This window comes from Idiotropiscis lumnitzeri, chromosome 1 (assembly GCF_059441095.1).
Source record: "Idiotropiscis lumnitzeri isolate Australia: NSW breed Sydney's pygmy pipehorse chromosome 1, RoL_Ilum_1.0, whole genome shotgun sequence".
Taxonomy (NCBI): Eukaryota; Metazoa; Chordata; class Actinopteri; order Syngnathiformes; family Syngnathidae; genus Idiotropiscis; species Idiotropiscis lumnitzeri.
The window spans coordinates 1,355,472-1,370,565 of NC_142391.1; the positions used below are offsets into that span (position 1 = coordinate 1,355,472).

The 15,094-nt window shown below is 41.1% G+C and overlaps 1 protein-coding gene across 13 annotated transcripts in view; it reads right to left on the reverse strand.

The window, feature by feature from the left end:
- Positions 1 to 7,801: 7,801 nt before the first annotated feature.
- The window catches only part of fgfr3 (fibroblast growth factor receptor 3), a 45,214-nt gene continuing 37,921 nt past the window's right edge, over positions 7,802 to 15,094 (reverse strand). For 11 of the 13 annotated variants that reach the window (XM_088309757.1, XM_088309750.1, XM_088309733.1 and 8 more), the window contains 9 exons: positions 14,377 to 14,516; positions 14,183 to 14,304; positions 13,257 to 13,367; positions 13,000 to 13,190; positions 12,283 to 12,405; positions 11,365 to 11,435; positions 9,051 to 9,188; positions 8,381 to 8,486; positions 7,802 to 8,108 (listed from right to left, as the gene is read on the reverse strand). In XM_088309757.1, coding sequence (XP_088165883.1) covers positions 7,938 to 8,108; positions 8,381 to 8,486; positions 9,051 to 9,188; positions 11,365 to 11,435; positions 12,283 to 12,405; positions 13,000 to 13,190; positions 13,257 to 13,367; positions 14,183 to 14,304; positions 14,377 to 14,516 — 1,173 coding nt within the window. In that variant the 3' untranslated portion in view covers positions 7,802 to 7,937. The remainder of the gene's footprint in view (positions 8,109 to 8,380; positions 8,487 to 9,050; positions 9,189 to 11,364; positions 11,436 to 12,282; positions 12,406 to 12,999; positions 13,191 to 13,256; positions 13,368 to 14,182; positions 14,305 to 14,376; positions 14,517 to 15,094) is intronic. The other 2 variants (XM_088309723.1, XM_088309684.1) reach the window with 1 other exon arrangement.

Below are 15,094 nucleotides of genomic sequence, written 5' to 3' on the forward strand. Positions count from 1 at the left end.
GAAAGCAAACGCTTGCTCACATCTTAATTGAACTCGTTTCAATTCATTTGTCATTTTTAGGGGTTAGGTTACTGAATTGATACTCAAATCTGACCCCCTAAATACTCTCATTTCAAACCCAAACACTTGTTTGAATTCTTCATTCCTACATTCGGTTTAGAAAGCCGAATTTGAAACCCTGCTGCTGTCTTTCTTGAAATCCTAATTTGAATCTTGATCCTATGTTACCGTGGCTTAATAGAAACCCAAATCCAGCCTTGCGACCCTGACTTGGAACCATACCTGTGACTTTTGACTGACCCCGACGAGCAGGAGAGTCCAATCTGGTTGTTTGCCCTGCGTGACATTGAGCATGAGAATTGCAGGATTGACCCACTTCATCCTTTCTACTCATGAATTTCAATGGGTGCCCATTTCACGCCTAAACACCGAATCGTTTGGGGGGGGGGTCTTGGAATGAGAAGCCCCTGCCGGGATCTCTTGGTGCAAAAAAGTCCAATTAGCTCATGGATGGTTGGATGAATGAAAAGCTGAAGAGGATATCCCATAATATGCAATCGCAACAATATCGATAACCAACAATAGAATTTGACACCCCAAATTGTTGGCTTGAAGAGTTGAAATCGCCAACGCCAGTCATACGCTTTTGGGCCAAATCGTTTCATCCCAGGTTGGGGCTGCCCTAAAAACGTTTTTTAGTGCACTGCCGCTCTCTGTGGGGACTCCCTTCCTTACGCAGATGAAAGTGAGGCCAAGTGAGTGAGAAGAAAGAAGATGACGTCCCCGCCATTGACCTGCAGGCTTTCCTCCTGTGCCATGTTTTTTAATGCGCACCCCCTCACCTGTTCAAATGTTGCGGATGCGTGCATCGAATAAAAAGTGGACGCGCCGACCTGGGCCAACATGATCATGAGCAGTCAGTCGGTTGCTAGGCAACAGCGCCCCCCCCAAAACATGTTTTCCTACTAGTTCGAGAACTTGAGCAGTATTTTGTTTTCGTGTGTAACTTTTTTTTTTTTTATTAAAATGCGCTTTCTTTGCCGGTACACAAGTTGATGTCTTTTATTTTTGTTTTGATATTTACAAACATTTTTTTTTTTTTATTTCCCAAGAAAAGCGGGCCGCGTTTCCTTTTGTTTTGATTTTTACGCGATGTTCCTCCACAAATTTCCAAAACAAGCATGTTTTCTAAACAATGTTGTATGCATCTGTAGCGCTACTGAGCTAAAATGCTCAGTCGGACGTCGTCAGCATCTGGACCAACAAATCGTCGTCAACTTGACTCGGGTGAGCCACAAACACCAAAATGAACACACTAACACAAGTAGACGTTGTTTCTACGTTAGCATCTCACATGCTAATCATGGCAGATCTGGCAACATGCTACCACGCGACCCCCCCCAACCCCCTTTTTTGAGCTAATTACTATCTGGGTTGAAATGACATATTTTCTCAGATTAAAAATAGGTGTTGGATTTGAAGTCATAAAACCGTCCATTTATAAAAGATACTTTGTGAAAATATGAGCCTCAGACGGGTTGTTGTTTTTCAATGTAGGACACAGATAAAATAGTCATTGAAAGTCACACATAAATATACACAAATATATATATATATATATATATCCACATGCACACGTATAGTCATTTTTAGTCTGTTTTTCATGTGTTCATGTGGAGACCTTTCATTTTACAGAGCGCCAGCAAAAACAACCACGGCTTTCGAAAACGAAATCTATTATTGTACTGTCTCAACATGCTACAGTACCGCCATAATTACACACGCGCGTGCCCATACAAAATTACACGCGCTCTATAATTATGCACACAATGAGCTGTCTGGACATTGCATATAATTAGTCTGCACTGCAGATGTTTTATTTGCTTTCCATTGCAAAAGTGCATTGTAGCTTTAGCGTGCTTATCGCTATACGAGATGTCACAACTTTGCCGCCAGTCCAACTTGTGGCTTCTGTTGCCTGGTTAAAAAAAATCCAAAAATCTGGGAGAGTGAAGGGGGGGTTATAGGAGGGGCACGTTTGGATTTGGCTGCTCTCACGTACATACGATACTATAATGACATGATGTGTAATTATACGGCCGACCACACGAGGCACTGGGGTTGCTGTTCTGGGCTCTTTGTTTTTCTTGCTTTTTTTTTTTCTTTTTTTTTTCAACCACAAGGAAATGAAATGCGACCTTCTCTCACCAGTTACACGCTATACATTATACAATAAATATATTTTTTATTCATAAACATTTATAGCTCTTAGATGACCCGGCGAACTCGGGTTGTATTCCAAATACAAAGTCCCTGGGGTCCTCAGAGGGAAGGGCTGCCCTCACATTGCCTGAAAAGAAAGAAAAAAACAATGTGCATGTTGCATAATAGATTTGTTCTGTTGTTGTGTTAAGAAAAAGATGAAATGTTAGGGTTGGACATGTACAAACAATTTTTTACACTTTAAGTAGAATTCTCATCTACCTGTACTTCATTAAATAAAATCCTTGAAATAAACGGGAGCACGAAGTTAATACAGAATAACATCAACTAACATGCAAATCTTTGAATACTTCACTACATTACGTACATTTAATATCAGAAAATGACTACTACTACTTAAATGGGTGTGGACAGTATTTTGAAAACCTTTATTTTTCCTTAACAGGTGCTTTAACGTAATAGCTTATATTATAATGTGAAACACGCTCTTTTGTTATTGAACTTTTTTTGCAAGGTGTGACAACAATAGCAGTAATATTCCACCACCCTAGCTAAAAAAAACAACTAGAAAAAGAAATAAATGTTGAAAACAATACATAAATTAAATTCTTCACATGTGCAGAGACACAGTAATCAAAATGTAGTAAACTCCTCCATCACAGGTTCGCAGTACCGATAGGTAATTATATATGTATATATCATATTTTGTTCTGACTGCTTTTTATTTTGGGTGTAATTCTACCGTAGACCACTAGTAGGCAGCACTTGACACTAAATTGGAAGTAGTTCAGCCCAGCCTAGTTTTTTATTAACATTTATTAAATGTGAATTCCTCTTAAATCCTGATTTTTATGCCTACAAAAAGGTTCTTTGGTTTGGATGAGTACAAGGTAGTCGGGGACTAATATATGAGGAGAGAAAAAACCTACAAACAAACAGAGTTGTCCCAATGCACGTGTCAGCGAGCCGTGTCAGGCCCGCACACGCACGCGCAAGGACCGACCAAGCCATGAAGTGTTTTTTCCAAGGAGAAACATTGTCATCGCTTCACTTCTTCTCCCACTGTGTCAAGAAAACGGCGCCCACGTGACACGGGGGGCGCCATTTTCAACGATGACATCATCAAGCGGCGGCTGGAAACTTCACAGTCACTTGATTCCGGACGAGCAGCTCGTCTTTGGCGCTTTCACGGCGAGACTTTAAATTCTGCACGCACGCACGCCCGCCGCTTGGTCGTCATGGCAACTGCGTGTTGACGCTCAAGGTGAAAGTGAGGTGAGGCCGTTCACATGTGGCAACGTTTTCTTGTTCTCGCTAAATGTTCTCGTTTTATCTACAAACTGACCTTTGACTCCACTTTTCATGTAATTTTCTTACAAGTTTTCCCACAACATCATGTTGATTTATTTCAAGACACGGAATGTTAGCGGTGAAATGACACTCGATGAAAAGTGACGTCACAGGAAAAATTGCTAAAAAGTAGGATGTATTGTAAGGGAAAATGCTTGTCATTCAAATTTTCAATTAAAAAAGATGCATATTTTAATTTTTGAGAAAAAGGCATAGATTGTAATTTTGACCCAAAAAAAGGTCACGATTCAAATGAAAAACAACATAAAGAGTAGATGTATGCCTCTCTGCACAAAAGGTTCTGGAAAAAATCTAAAACAGCTTCTGACGATTGTGGAAAATGAATTGATCATATTAAAAAAATGGTTTGACATAAACAAATTATCACTCAATTTAGACAAAATTAATTGTTTTTGGCACGAGACCAATCAAACACCGAGTCAAAATTAAGGTAAATTCAACTGAAATAGAAATAATGTATGAGAATAAATTCTTTGGAGTAGTAGTTTGCAGATCTTTTAATTGACATTTTTTGGGGGTGTAAGATTTTTCATTTTTGTTGATTTTTTTTTTTTTTAGAATACGTTAAAACAATTTACGACATGTAGGCTCCATTCTACAGATGATGGCATTTGAACAATAAAATGCATCCAGTAATTTTTTGTTAGGGTTTCCAATTAGGGTTAGGGTTTCCATTTAGGGTTAGGGTTAGGGCAGGGGTGCTCGTTACGTCAATTGCGATTGACCAGTCGTTCGCAAAGGTAGTCTGGGTAGATCGCATGACATTAAAAAATAGACGTCAGCCTATGATTATCCGTCATGTGAGTGATACAGGGCACCCAATCAGATGACACCTGATTTTTTTTTTTTTTTTTGCGACACACAGGTCACCGCGCATGCGCAAACAACGGAGCTAAGTGCAGCACAACTAACAAGCTAGCGAGTTGGTTCCCTCCAATTTGAAGCCCTCGTTCTATTCTCCTGAACTCGAGGGGGGTATCAACATGAGTGGGGGTGCTCGACCAAGTAAGAAGACAAAAACGTAGGAGTTGTTTTTCACAATCGAAGTGCGTTTGCCTCATCTGCCAGTCGACCATCGCCATACCAAGGAAGGGAAATGTGGAGCGGCATTTTCCGACTGTTCATGGAAAATAGGATACCGACTTCCCGCCGAAAAGCGAGCTGAGGAAGAGAAAGGTGAAGGAATTAAATACAAACCGTGATGAGAGGCAAACAAACTCACTTGGATTATTTTTGCTTTGGTCTCATATTAGTCTCCTGCTTTTGTTGCTTTTTTTTGGGGGGGGGTTATTTGAAAAAGTTTTGTTTTCCGCTCGTCTGAAAAAATAGGAATGAAAATCCTCCATTCGTTTGACGACATACAAGCTGTTTATTGAAAAGCTGTTTGTTGACAGACAGCTGCATCGTTTTGTCAGGCACGGCCACACAACACGTCACCGCCTCGTGCCGGAATGTTCCACAGCGTCCATCATCATCAGAAGCCGCAAATGAACAAAATGCAAAATGGTTAGTTGCACTTCTCTAAGTTATTGAAAATAAATTAGGTGGTACATGCTCGCTGCTAATTGCTCTAAAGTGGAATGCAAAACAAACAAAAGTAGCTCACACGGCTAAATAAAACTCTAAAAAAAAAAAATCTAATGTCTCTTATGTACAACAGCAAGCACGTCTCAAACTATAAATTAATCTGACCAAAGACAAAACACTGTGTGAGAAAAACAACGAAAAAAAAAAAAATCAGCTCAGAAAGTCAAACGGACAGAAAAAAATAAGATAAAACAGAAAAAGTCGACGAGTCCTCGCTTTTAAAACAAACGTCAGGCAACGTTGCTTCTTGCCAAGCGTTCATTTTTTGATGCTTAAAATCTGGACACCAAAAAAAAAAAAAAACACCAAAAACGGAACTGTTGTCAAAATGCTGACTCAATTTCGGTGTCCAGGAATCCCTCGTTTTTTTTGTTGTTGCGGTTGACCGAAACTCAGCGGACAATGACGACAGAACGTTGCAAGTTTTCATCTTCATTTAACGAGAATTGCGCGTTCCATTTGAGCCAAAGGTGCAATCCTGGCGCATTAATAACATTTTAACATCGCAGCCAATCAGCTCACGGGAAAAATGCTCTCATTGGTCAATCTCGCTGGCGGGAACCAATCACGCGCCTTGTTCGAGTGGCCGTGGGTGTGTAGAAGCAGAAACCAACGCTAGGGGGCAGCGTTGAGCGAGGAGCGTCCAACTCTTGAATAAATGAATGAAAAAAAAATAAAAAAATAGCAATACAAAAACGCAAATCGCTTGAATAAAAAAAGACTCTCACCATAGGGAAAGCTTTGACACAGCATGGAAGAATAAATAACAAAAGCGTCCGTTTCGCTTCCTTCACTTCTCATTACACAAGTGCCTTCCATTTTTGCTTCCAATCAGTTGAAGAAAAAAAAAAAAAAAGGAAGACTTGTTGATTTCATTCTGATTCTTTGTTGTCGAAATATTTGGTGCATTTTTTTTCATCTCACAGCAGAATTTTTTTTTCAACTTTACATCCCATAATGTTTTTGCTGCTGCATCACCACAACCCGCTTTTGGCGGCGATTCAGTGAAACAGACTTTTAAGACTTCATTTGGCACTTTGATGAATAATCAAGCACAAAGACCTGGCAACCCCCCCCCCCCCCCCAAAGACCCCCGAATGAAAATAAATTCAAATATTATTTTCACTTTTAGCTGTGCACAGCATGACTTCATGTCAGTTTTAACACTGAAGAGCAATGTTCACACACACACACAAAAATATTGCTTTTTCTTCCACTTGGCTATTGAGGTGCAAAGCATGATGGGATTGTTTTTTTTTTTTTTTTGGGGGGGAGTCTAGCGAGCTCAACACCTCTTGGCCAGCAAGACTTTGAACGTCGTCTTTGCGAGCCACAACTTTCTCGCTTCTTCTGCGTGAAAACGACCCCAAAAAAATACAAATGAAAACAAAAACAAAGAAGAAGAAGAAGCAGCGACACGCTGGGAAGTCCGAATATGAATTTTGAATAGAATAGAGGACTGGAAAAAAAAAAAAAGTGCAGCATTCTGAGAAAAATGTGTTCAGTTTCAGGGGAAAGTCGGAAAGTTGTGAGGATAAAAACGGAATATTATTGGGAAAATAGTTTGCTCCAGTTTTTGTTACTTCTGGAAACTTTCTTTGAATATTCAAACTTTTACTCGGCGTTTTGGTTTTTCTTTAAAATTGCCACGTTTATTTGTGACTCAATTCTTATAACGGTAGAATTTTTTTTTTTCATGTACAATTTTTTGGGGTGATCATTTTTTTCTTGCTTTCTTTTTGTTTTTGACATTTTCCTGGAAACATAAGACACAGTTTTTTTTGTGTAACAAAAAAAAGGAACCACAACTTTTTTTCCCCCTTTAAAAATATATTTTGTTTTTCTAGTAACATTTCATTTTTTTTCCCCTGGTTATTATGACTTTATTTTCTTAATATTAATAGAATTTTCCTTGCAACTTCCCAAGATTTGTCTCCTACATTTTTTTCTTGCGATTTATTTTTCATGTAATAAAAATAAAATAATTTTTTTTATTAAAATCTGGATTTTCTTTCTCAAAACGTTTTTTTCATTTCTTTTAAACTTAAAAAACATTTCTAGTAACTTTCTGTGAACTTTTTCTTAATATTTCCACTTTATTCTTGCAACTTTGGCCTTTTTTTCCCCCTTGAAATGTAACCACTTTTTTCTCGTAATTTTCAAAGTCGTTGTGCCTTTCCAACATTTCTTTTTTTTTTTTGCCAGTGTGTTCCTGATTTCAAACCAAATGTTGGTTTTGGTGCGCCGCTTTCAGCCAAACCTTTACAAGGCATCTATAAATATCTTTACAAATATACACCTTAAGTATCTGATAAACTTCAAACATTTCTGTGACAACAGTGTCTTCTCCATAGCTTCCGTCCAAAACGCTTTTTTTTTTTGATGTGCGATGACAAACTGCTCTTCGCATGTTTGGGAACTCATTTGTGACGGCGACTCGTTGGAGGACTTTGGAAGAACTTCGAGTCCGACCTTTGGAGGTTTTCCCCAATCCAGGAGCTTCCATCTCGGTAGGCACAGATTGGTCGCACCCCCCCTCCCTGATTCCCGTTTTTTTTCCCGTCCCGCAGATTGTCCGTAAGAAAAGACTGGCCGTGTACAAAAATAAACTTTGTGATTAAAAAAAAAAAAAAATCCTTCAAAGTTTTCCCGAGCCCAGCGGAAGGCTTGCGTCCTTTCGCCTGCGCTCGGTGAGGTGATTATCGGGGTGGGGGTGGGGGATGTCCCGGCGCACCCCACCCGCTCCAGCTGAGGTTTTATGTGTGAAGGGGGGCGTTGTTGGCGGGGGGCAGCCGCTTGGGAAGACAGGGCTCGTCGGGAAGGGCGTCTTGGGCGAACACCGAGTCGTCGCCCGAAGAGCAAGTGCTGTTGGAGTCCTGGCACGTGGGCGAGTACTGCTCCAGCGGAACCGACAGGTCCAGGTACTCCTGGGGAAATCACACGCTTCATATGAGCACAAAAACAAAACGGCATTCATTCATGGCAAATTACAAATATGTACTTTGTGATTACATAATTTGCGCATTCATTAATTACAAATTAATTGCACATTTGATCTGTTCCAAAGGCATCATACGTTTTTCATCCGCTTGTTTTCCCGCGGAACACAGTTTGGGAAGAAATAGTCACCAAAAAGGTAATTACGGTGATCACATTATTAAAAGCAGTACGTGTGTGTGTGTGTGTGTGTTGGACTTACATCGGTGGAGGTCATGGACAAAACGCGGTCGTGATCTTCCACCAGCTGACGGAACGTCGGCCTCTGCGACGGCACGGCGTGCCAGCACTCGCGCATGATCATGTACCTGCAACGCACACGTTAGCCCGTTAGCTTAGCATGCGTTAGCTTAGCATGCGTTAGCTTAGCATGATCGCTGAGCGCGTTCAAGAAAACACTCGCAAACTGCAGCACGAAAAGTCCCCAAATAATAAGAGACACACTGGAAAGAAACATCGTCGGAAAAGATGACGATGTTTGATGCCGATTTCTTCGGACATCTTTATTTGAATTGCTCAACTCTTCTTTTGTAATCGGAATTTTGTATCTTACGTTACAATTTCAATCTTGCAATACTTTATTCTTCTTGAATTTTCTTTTCTCTTCACTTGAAGACTTTTCTGTTTCCTTCTGAAAAGAATTCTCATTTTTTTGTTGTCTTTTGTTTTTTAAGCATCCATATTCCTCTGAAAAATATTACAACTTCCTCCTTGCAAAACTTTTCTCAAAATTGTAACTTTTTTTTGCGCAGCACGACCATCCTATTCTAAGAATTTAACACAAGCAACTTTTTCCTCACAACTTGAATATTTCCTCATAATAATTTTTTTTTCTTTTTGTTGTTGTTTTTGCCGTTTTTTTCGCCACTCACAGCTCGTGGGTGCAGTTGGCCGGTTTGTCCATGCGATGTCCCTCCTTGAGCAGCTTGAAGAGTTCCTCCACGGGGATGCCCGGGTACGGCGACCCCCCCAGCGTGAAGATCTCCCACAGCAACACGCCGTACGACCACCTGATCGCACAAACAAAGTCAAACCACAAACTTTTTTTTGGTGGTAAGCTCACCACTGATTTCCTCAACCTGAGCATTTTGGGAGTTTAGAATTTCAACAGTTTTTCTTGACTTCCTTCCATAACCGGACGACTTTTTCTCAGAATTATTTGATTTTTTGTTTTTTTTTGTTTTGTCAAGGACATCACGTCTTTTCTTGTAACGTTATTTCATCATCCAGCGTTTCTCTCGTAACGTTCTGACATTTATTAGAGATGTCCCGATCATGTTTTTATGCACCCAAATAAACTTTTTTTTTTTTTAAGTATCTGCTTATGCAGAGTGCCGACATTCGAAACAAAAGAGGATATCTAAATTGTCTTAATTATCTTTACAGATAAAAAAAAAAATCAATTCCAATAAACAAATAAATGATTCAATTTTGGACAAGCAAGAAATTAGTATTTTTTTGTTTTCATTTTTTTTAGCTGCAAGTTAAGCATCCAACGTGCTCTTCTTGTGCTCCTCCGCAACGCCTTTCATGAAATGATCTCCCCAAACTCAGACTGTGCTAATATTGTGGATTTGAGATGAAAAAAAAAAAGGTGGGGGCTGTTGGGGGGGGGGGTGCTTCTTCTACTGTACTCGAGTATTTCGCAAAGCCTGGCTGGCTGCATGCAGGATCCACTTTGTAAATGCAAACCTGCTGGAAAAACAGCAGCGAGCATGCGGGATTTTTTCTCAGTGTGTCGGAATCTCACACCCACACGCACGCACCCCCACACGCACACACACACACACACACGCACACACGCGTATCGGGCGAGCACGTTGACAGGCAGCGTCTTTGAAAACACCAAGTTGTCTTTTGTACATTACAAATTTTTTCTTGTCGTTTAGCAACTTTGTCGTTGTTTTTGATTTTTAAAGTGAAACCATTTTTTTTTTTGACACCTCATTCAATTTTCCCTAAAATTGACTCTTTTCACTTTTATGGTGATTTTTTTTAATATACTGACCTTCTACTCTTAACCTAAATGTTTTTCTTGTGACTTCCTCACTTTTTTTTTGTTGTCCTCAACTTTTTTTTTTTTCTCTGACCCCTTCCATTTTTTTCCTTCAACTTTTTACGACTTCATCGCTTGTAACTTTGCAAAGTTTCCCCCCAGTAGCATGAAAAACCCTTTTTGCGGAGAACATTTTTTTTTTCTTACAACTTTCCGACATTTCTTGTCCTTGTGACGTTACAACCTCGTTTTTTCATGTTCTGATTCTAAGCATAAAATTCCAACTTTTTTTTTTTGTGACTCATTTTGAATTTGGCTCACAAATTTCCAACTGGATTTTTTTCTCATTTTAATGTTCCATGACTTTTTTTTTTTTTTTTTTTCACTCCATGGCATGACCACTTTTCTCTTGAAGCTTTATGATTTTTTTCTCTCCTCCTTTGCCTTCAATTTTGTTCCCCCAAATTTTAACCTTTGATGACTTTTCACTTTGTGACTTTTCCCCCCCGGCAACTTTACCAGCCCTTTCCTCAAATGTTCTAATTTTCGATCTAGAATTCCACCTTTTTTCTCGTCGCATTGTGAATTTTGGCTCTCACCAAATTACAAATGATCTTTTTTTTTTTCTCTCGAGTGACCTTTTTGCCTTTTATTAATGACTTTTTTTTTTTCACTTTTTTCCCGGAACTTTTCTTTTTTTTTTTATAAATGTAACGAGCGTTTCTTTCTTCTTACTTTCTAACCTTTTCTCTCTTACGCCAGATTCACTTGTGTTTTTTTTTTCTCTCTGGAGCGGGTCCACTTTGCGTCGCTAGTACGCCCGCGTGGGCCTTGGTGACCCTTGGTGACCCTTGGTGACCCTTGACCTGAGCGAGGTGCATTAAGGAGCCGCTCTCTTTGAATCCTGCTGCAAAAACATCCCCGAGGGAAGAAGTGGAATGAGCTCCGAGCTTCTTATCTCCCACTCTGTGGATTTACGCCGTTAAAACACGGCTAAGACGCGGAGGCACCGCGCCGCTCGGCTGCCTCTGATGTCGTGTCGGGAGATTACGGAACACGCAGAACAAACGCGTTCAGGAATGCGCCGCCGCCCATTCGGGAGGAGCGCGGGATTCTCGTCGTCTGACGGTCCAAAGCGCCGAGCTCTTGACGCTAATGTGCTGAGGCGGCCGGTGGGAAGGCAAACTCACACGTCGCTCTGGTGCGTGTAGACCCGGTCGAAGAGAGCCTCCGGCGCCATCCACTTGACGGGGAGACGACCCTGAAGCAACGCCACGAAAACACAAAATGTCAAAGCGAGTCACATTGGCAGTCGGCATATTTTTTTTTGTTTTTTTGCCTTTCTGAGTCGTTTCTTATCGATCACATGCAGGCGTGCTGAGGAGGAGCGGCCATTGAAGGCCCCCTCAAGTCCCGCCCCCAACTTGGGCAATATTTGGAGCCCTTCTTGCTCTGTCTTTATTGTGGCTGCAAGCCGATGATTTTTTCCCCCGCTCCTACACTGACCCCCCATAGGCGCATATTTTTCGAGTCGCCATTTTTTATCTTTTTGTTATCTTTTTTTTTTTTCAATCTAAAAATCGCGGCGCCACCTCTCTCATACATTCTTGCACGAGTGTCAAATGAACTTCATTGTTTGGTCTAAAATTGGATTTGCTTTGGTCTTATTCTGACTTTTTGTATAACAGGACAATTTTTGTCGTCACGTTTTATTTATTTATTTATTCAACTTTTTTTGCTGGAAAGACAACAGCATTTTTTTTTGGTATTTTCATTTTTTTGTGTTGTTTTGTTAAAATTAAATTTTTCCTCTGATTGTTTGTTTCCCTTTTTTTTTTAAACCACAGCATTATTATTTCATCTTTTCTCTTTACTTGTAAAACTTTAGCAATACAACTTTTTACTCCTAACTTGACCATTTTATCGAATTCTTAAATCTTTCTTTTCCGGAAGCCTTCCAATTGTTTTCTTTGACCAACTTTTCTCTCGTCACTTTTTTTCCCTTGCACTTGAAGATAATGACTTTCTTTCAACTTATTTCCGTGTCTCTTTATAAACTCCAATCGATCGCATATGACGACGATAAAAGTGTGTCGGACGGCGCTCACGTTGGTGGTCTTTTTGTAGTAGTCGATATTGTGCACATCTCTGGCCAGGCCGAAGTCGGCGATCTTCATGACGTTGTCGTCCGTCACCAGGACGTTTCTGGCCGCGAGGTCTCGGTGGATGCACTGCAACAGGAAAGGACAATCGGACTTTTTCTTTCTTTCCACTTTGAGATATTTTCCTTGTAACTTTGGGAATTTTGATTAAAATGACCATTTATTCGCAGCTTCTCATCTTATTTGAATGTGGGAAGTAAAAGGTAGGGGCCCTAGCATCGTGCCTTGTGGAACACCCCGTGACATTTTTTTTTTTTCAGCTGCTGTTTGGTGGGCCGCTGTTGCTAACTTGATTGTAACTTGTTTTTTCTTGTCCCAAAACTTTGGTTGTCAAAATAATCGTGATTTGTTTTGTTTTTTTCTCCATAACATCACCAATTTTTCCCGATCATTTTCAATTTTGTGGTAAGATTTTAAAATCATAACATGACAATGTTTTTCTCAAAACATTGTTAATTTTCATAGGACATAACTTTTTTTCTGGTCACATGACTTTTATCAGCAGCAAATTGAAGGGCGACTTCCTTTTGAAGGGTCAACACATGGGCCCTAATAATGAGCCTTGCGGAACACCCAATCAGAGCATCTTCATTTTTAACAGCTGGCGTTTGCCGATTACGAATTGCAACTTCTGCTCACGGCCAAAGTCCGCACAGCACTGACCTTCTGCGAAGCGAGGTACTCCATGCCTCGGGCCACCTGGTAGGCACAGGACACCAAGTCTTTGAACGTCAGCTGCTCGTCGGGGATTTTGCAGGTGTCAAAGGAATAGTCCATGCCCGGAGGCCGCCGCGCTCTCAGGTACTCCCTCAGGTTGCCTTTGGAGGCGTACTCCACCAGAACGTAGAGCGGACCTGCGGCCATGCGTGGTCACTTCCCGCCAATTAGCATGCTAACGGACATTCGCGACGGCGCCTCACCGTCTTGCGTGCACGCGCCCAGCAGGTTGATGATGTTTTTGTGCTTTCCGATCATCTTCATCATCTCCATCTCGGACACGAGGTCGGACAAATCTTTATCGGTCGCGTCATCTGAGACAAGAGATGGAGAGGGGAAGCGCTTTTACGGGATTCGCCGAGTAAGCGTCTCCGGGCAGACGAAATGGCAGCCATATTGACAAATTGCACGGAACTTGGCCATTTTTTTTCTCTTCACAATTAAAAAGGTTTCTCTGAATATTTTATGATTTTTATTGATTTTTTTATTTCTCATAACATGAATATTTGATTTGCATTGTTTGCCTTTTTCAGGAGTTTTGTGAACATTTGATCATCTAATTGATTTTTTTTTGCTGCGATGGTTTCATTTTAAGCCGTTTGAAACGTTCGTTCAGCTCTTTTCTTGTTACTTGGCAACTTCTGTCTCATATTATATCGCATCCTTTTTTTTTGGTAAGGTTACAGGTTTCGCAATTTCCCATATTTGGCTGTAATTTTTCCGCTGCACTCATTGACTGCCATTGACGGCTAAAGACGTCAAATATCCCTTTTTTTACTCTGCTGGTAGTGAATGAGTTCACGTCATTGTACTTTTTCCATCATTTCAGGTTTTTGCACGGAACTTGATTGTGACTTTGTCAGAAGATGACTTTTCTCTTTGTCTTGCAAGAGGACGTCACTTTTTCTTCAGATGATGACTGTTTTCCAAATTTGACATTCTCGCTCATAACATTTCAACTTTCTCTGTCTAAAAGTTTAAAGTGTTGATCTTACGTGAATTTCATCGACTTTCTGATGAATCTCAATTTGTAAAGGACGACATTGGAGTTTATAAAACCGAAATTCAACGAGGCGCAGTCGTCGTAAGATATAAAAAAAAACCGAGTTGCGTTGAGGTGACGGCTCACCTTTGAGCATTTTCACGGCGACCGTCAGCGGCTTGTTGGGCTTCTCCTTGTCGATGCCGATGGCCTCGGCCATCACCACCTGACCGAAGCAGCCCTCGCCCAGAGGCTTGCCGAGGGTCAGCCTGGAAAAGTGGCAAGGAAAGCGCGTTGAGCCGCCGGAACGCCAACGCCGGCGAGCGTTCGTGCGCACTCACCGCGCTCGGGAAAACTCCCACTTGGGGTCGGAGGGCAGCTCCAGCTCCGAGACGTTGGCCAGGTCGCTGGACGACAGCCGGGCGATCCTCACCAGCGGCGTGTTGGAGTTCATGGACGAGTTGGAGTCCAAGGACACCTGCTTGGGTGCCAAACACAAAGCGCAGGAGATCGTTATCGGCGCCGAAAGACGGCACCAGAAATCAACCATTGGAGGACGTGCGCAAACGGAAGCGACAAACGGAAGACGACGCGGCGGACGTCTCGCCGTCCCATTTGCAAACCTTGATGCGTCCTTCTGCTTTGGCGTGGCCAAAATAATCAAGTCAAAAGTTCTTGTCAGGAGCAAAATGACAAGAAAGATGTTGCTAAAAAAAAAAAAAATTTGCTTGGCCTGAAAAGTAATATGAGCGAGAAAATGCCAGGAGCTTTGCGGGAGATTTAGTTGCTTATGAAAAAAAACAGAAGGAGAGAATTCGGCGGGAGATTAGCGGGGCAAAAAGCAAGCAAAGATTACACAAGAATGTAATAAAATGGTTGCCTTAGAAGAGAGAGACGTTTGAGTGTCGCTGCCGCAACAAGGAAAGCAACTTGAAATGTCTCGCTTGGACGCTACAAACACCCCCAAAAAAGAAAAGAAAAGAAAGAAATGGACAGGACAGGACAGGAAAGGAAAGAAAAGAAAACGAAAGAAAGAAAAGGACAGAAAATAAAATAAGA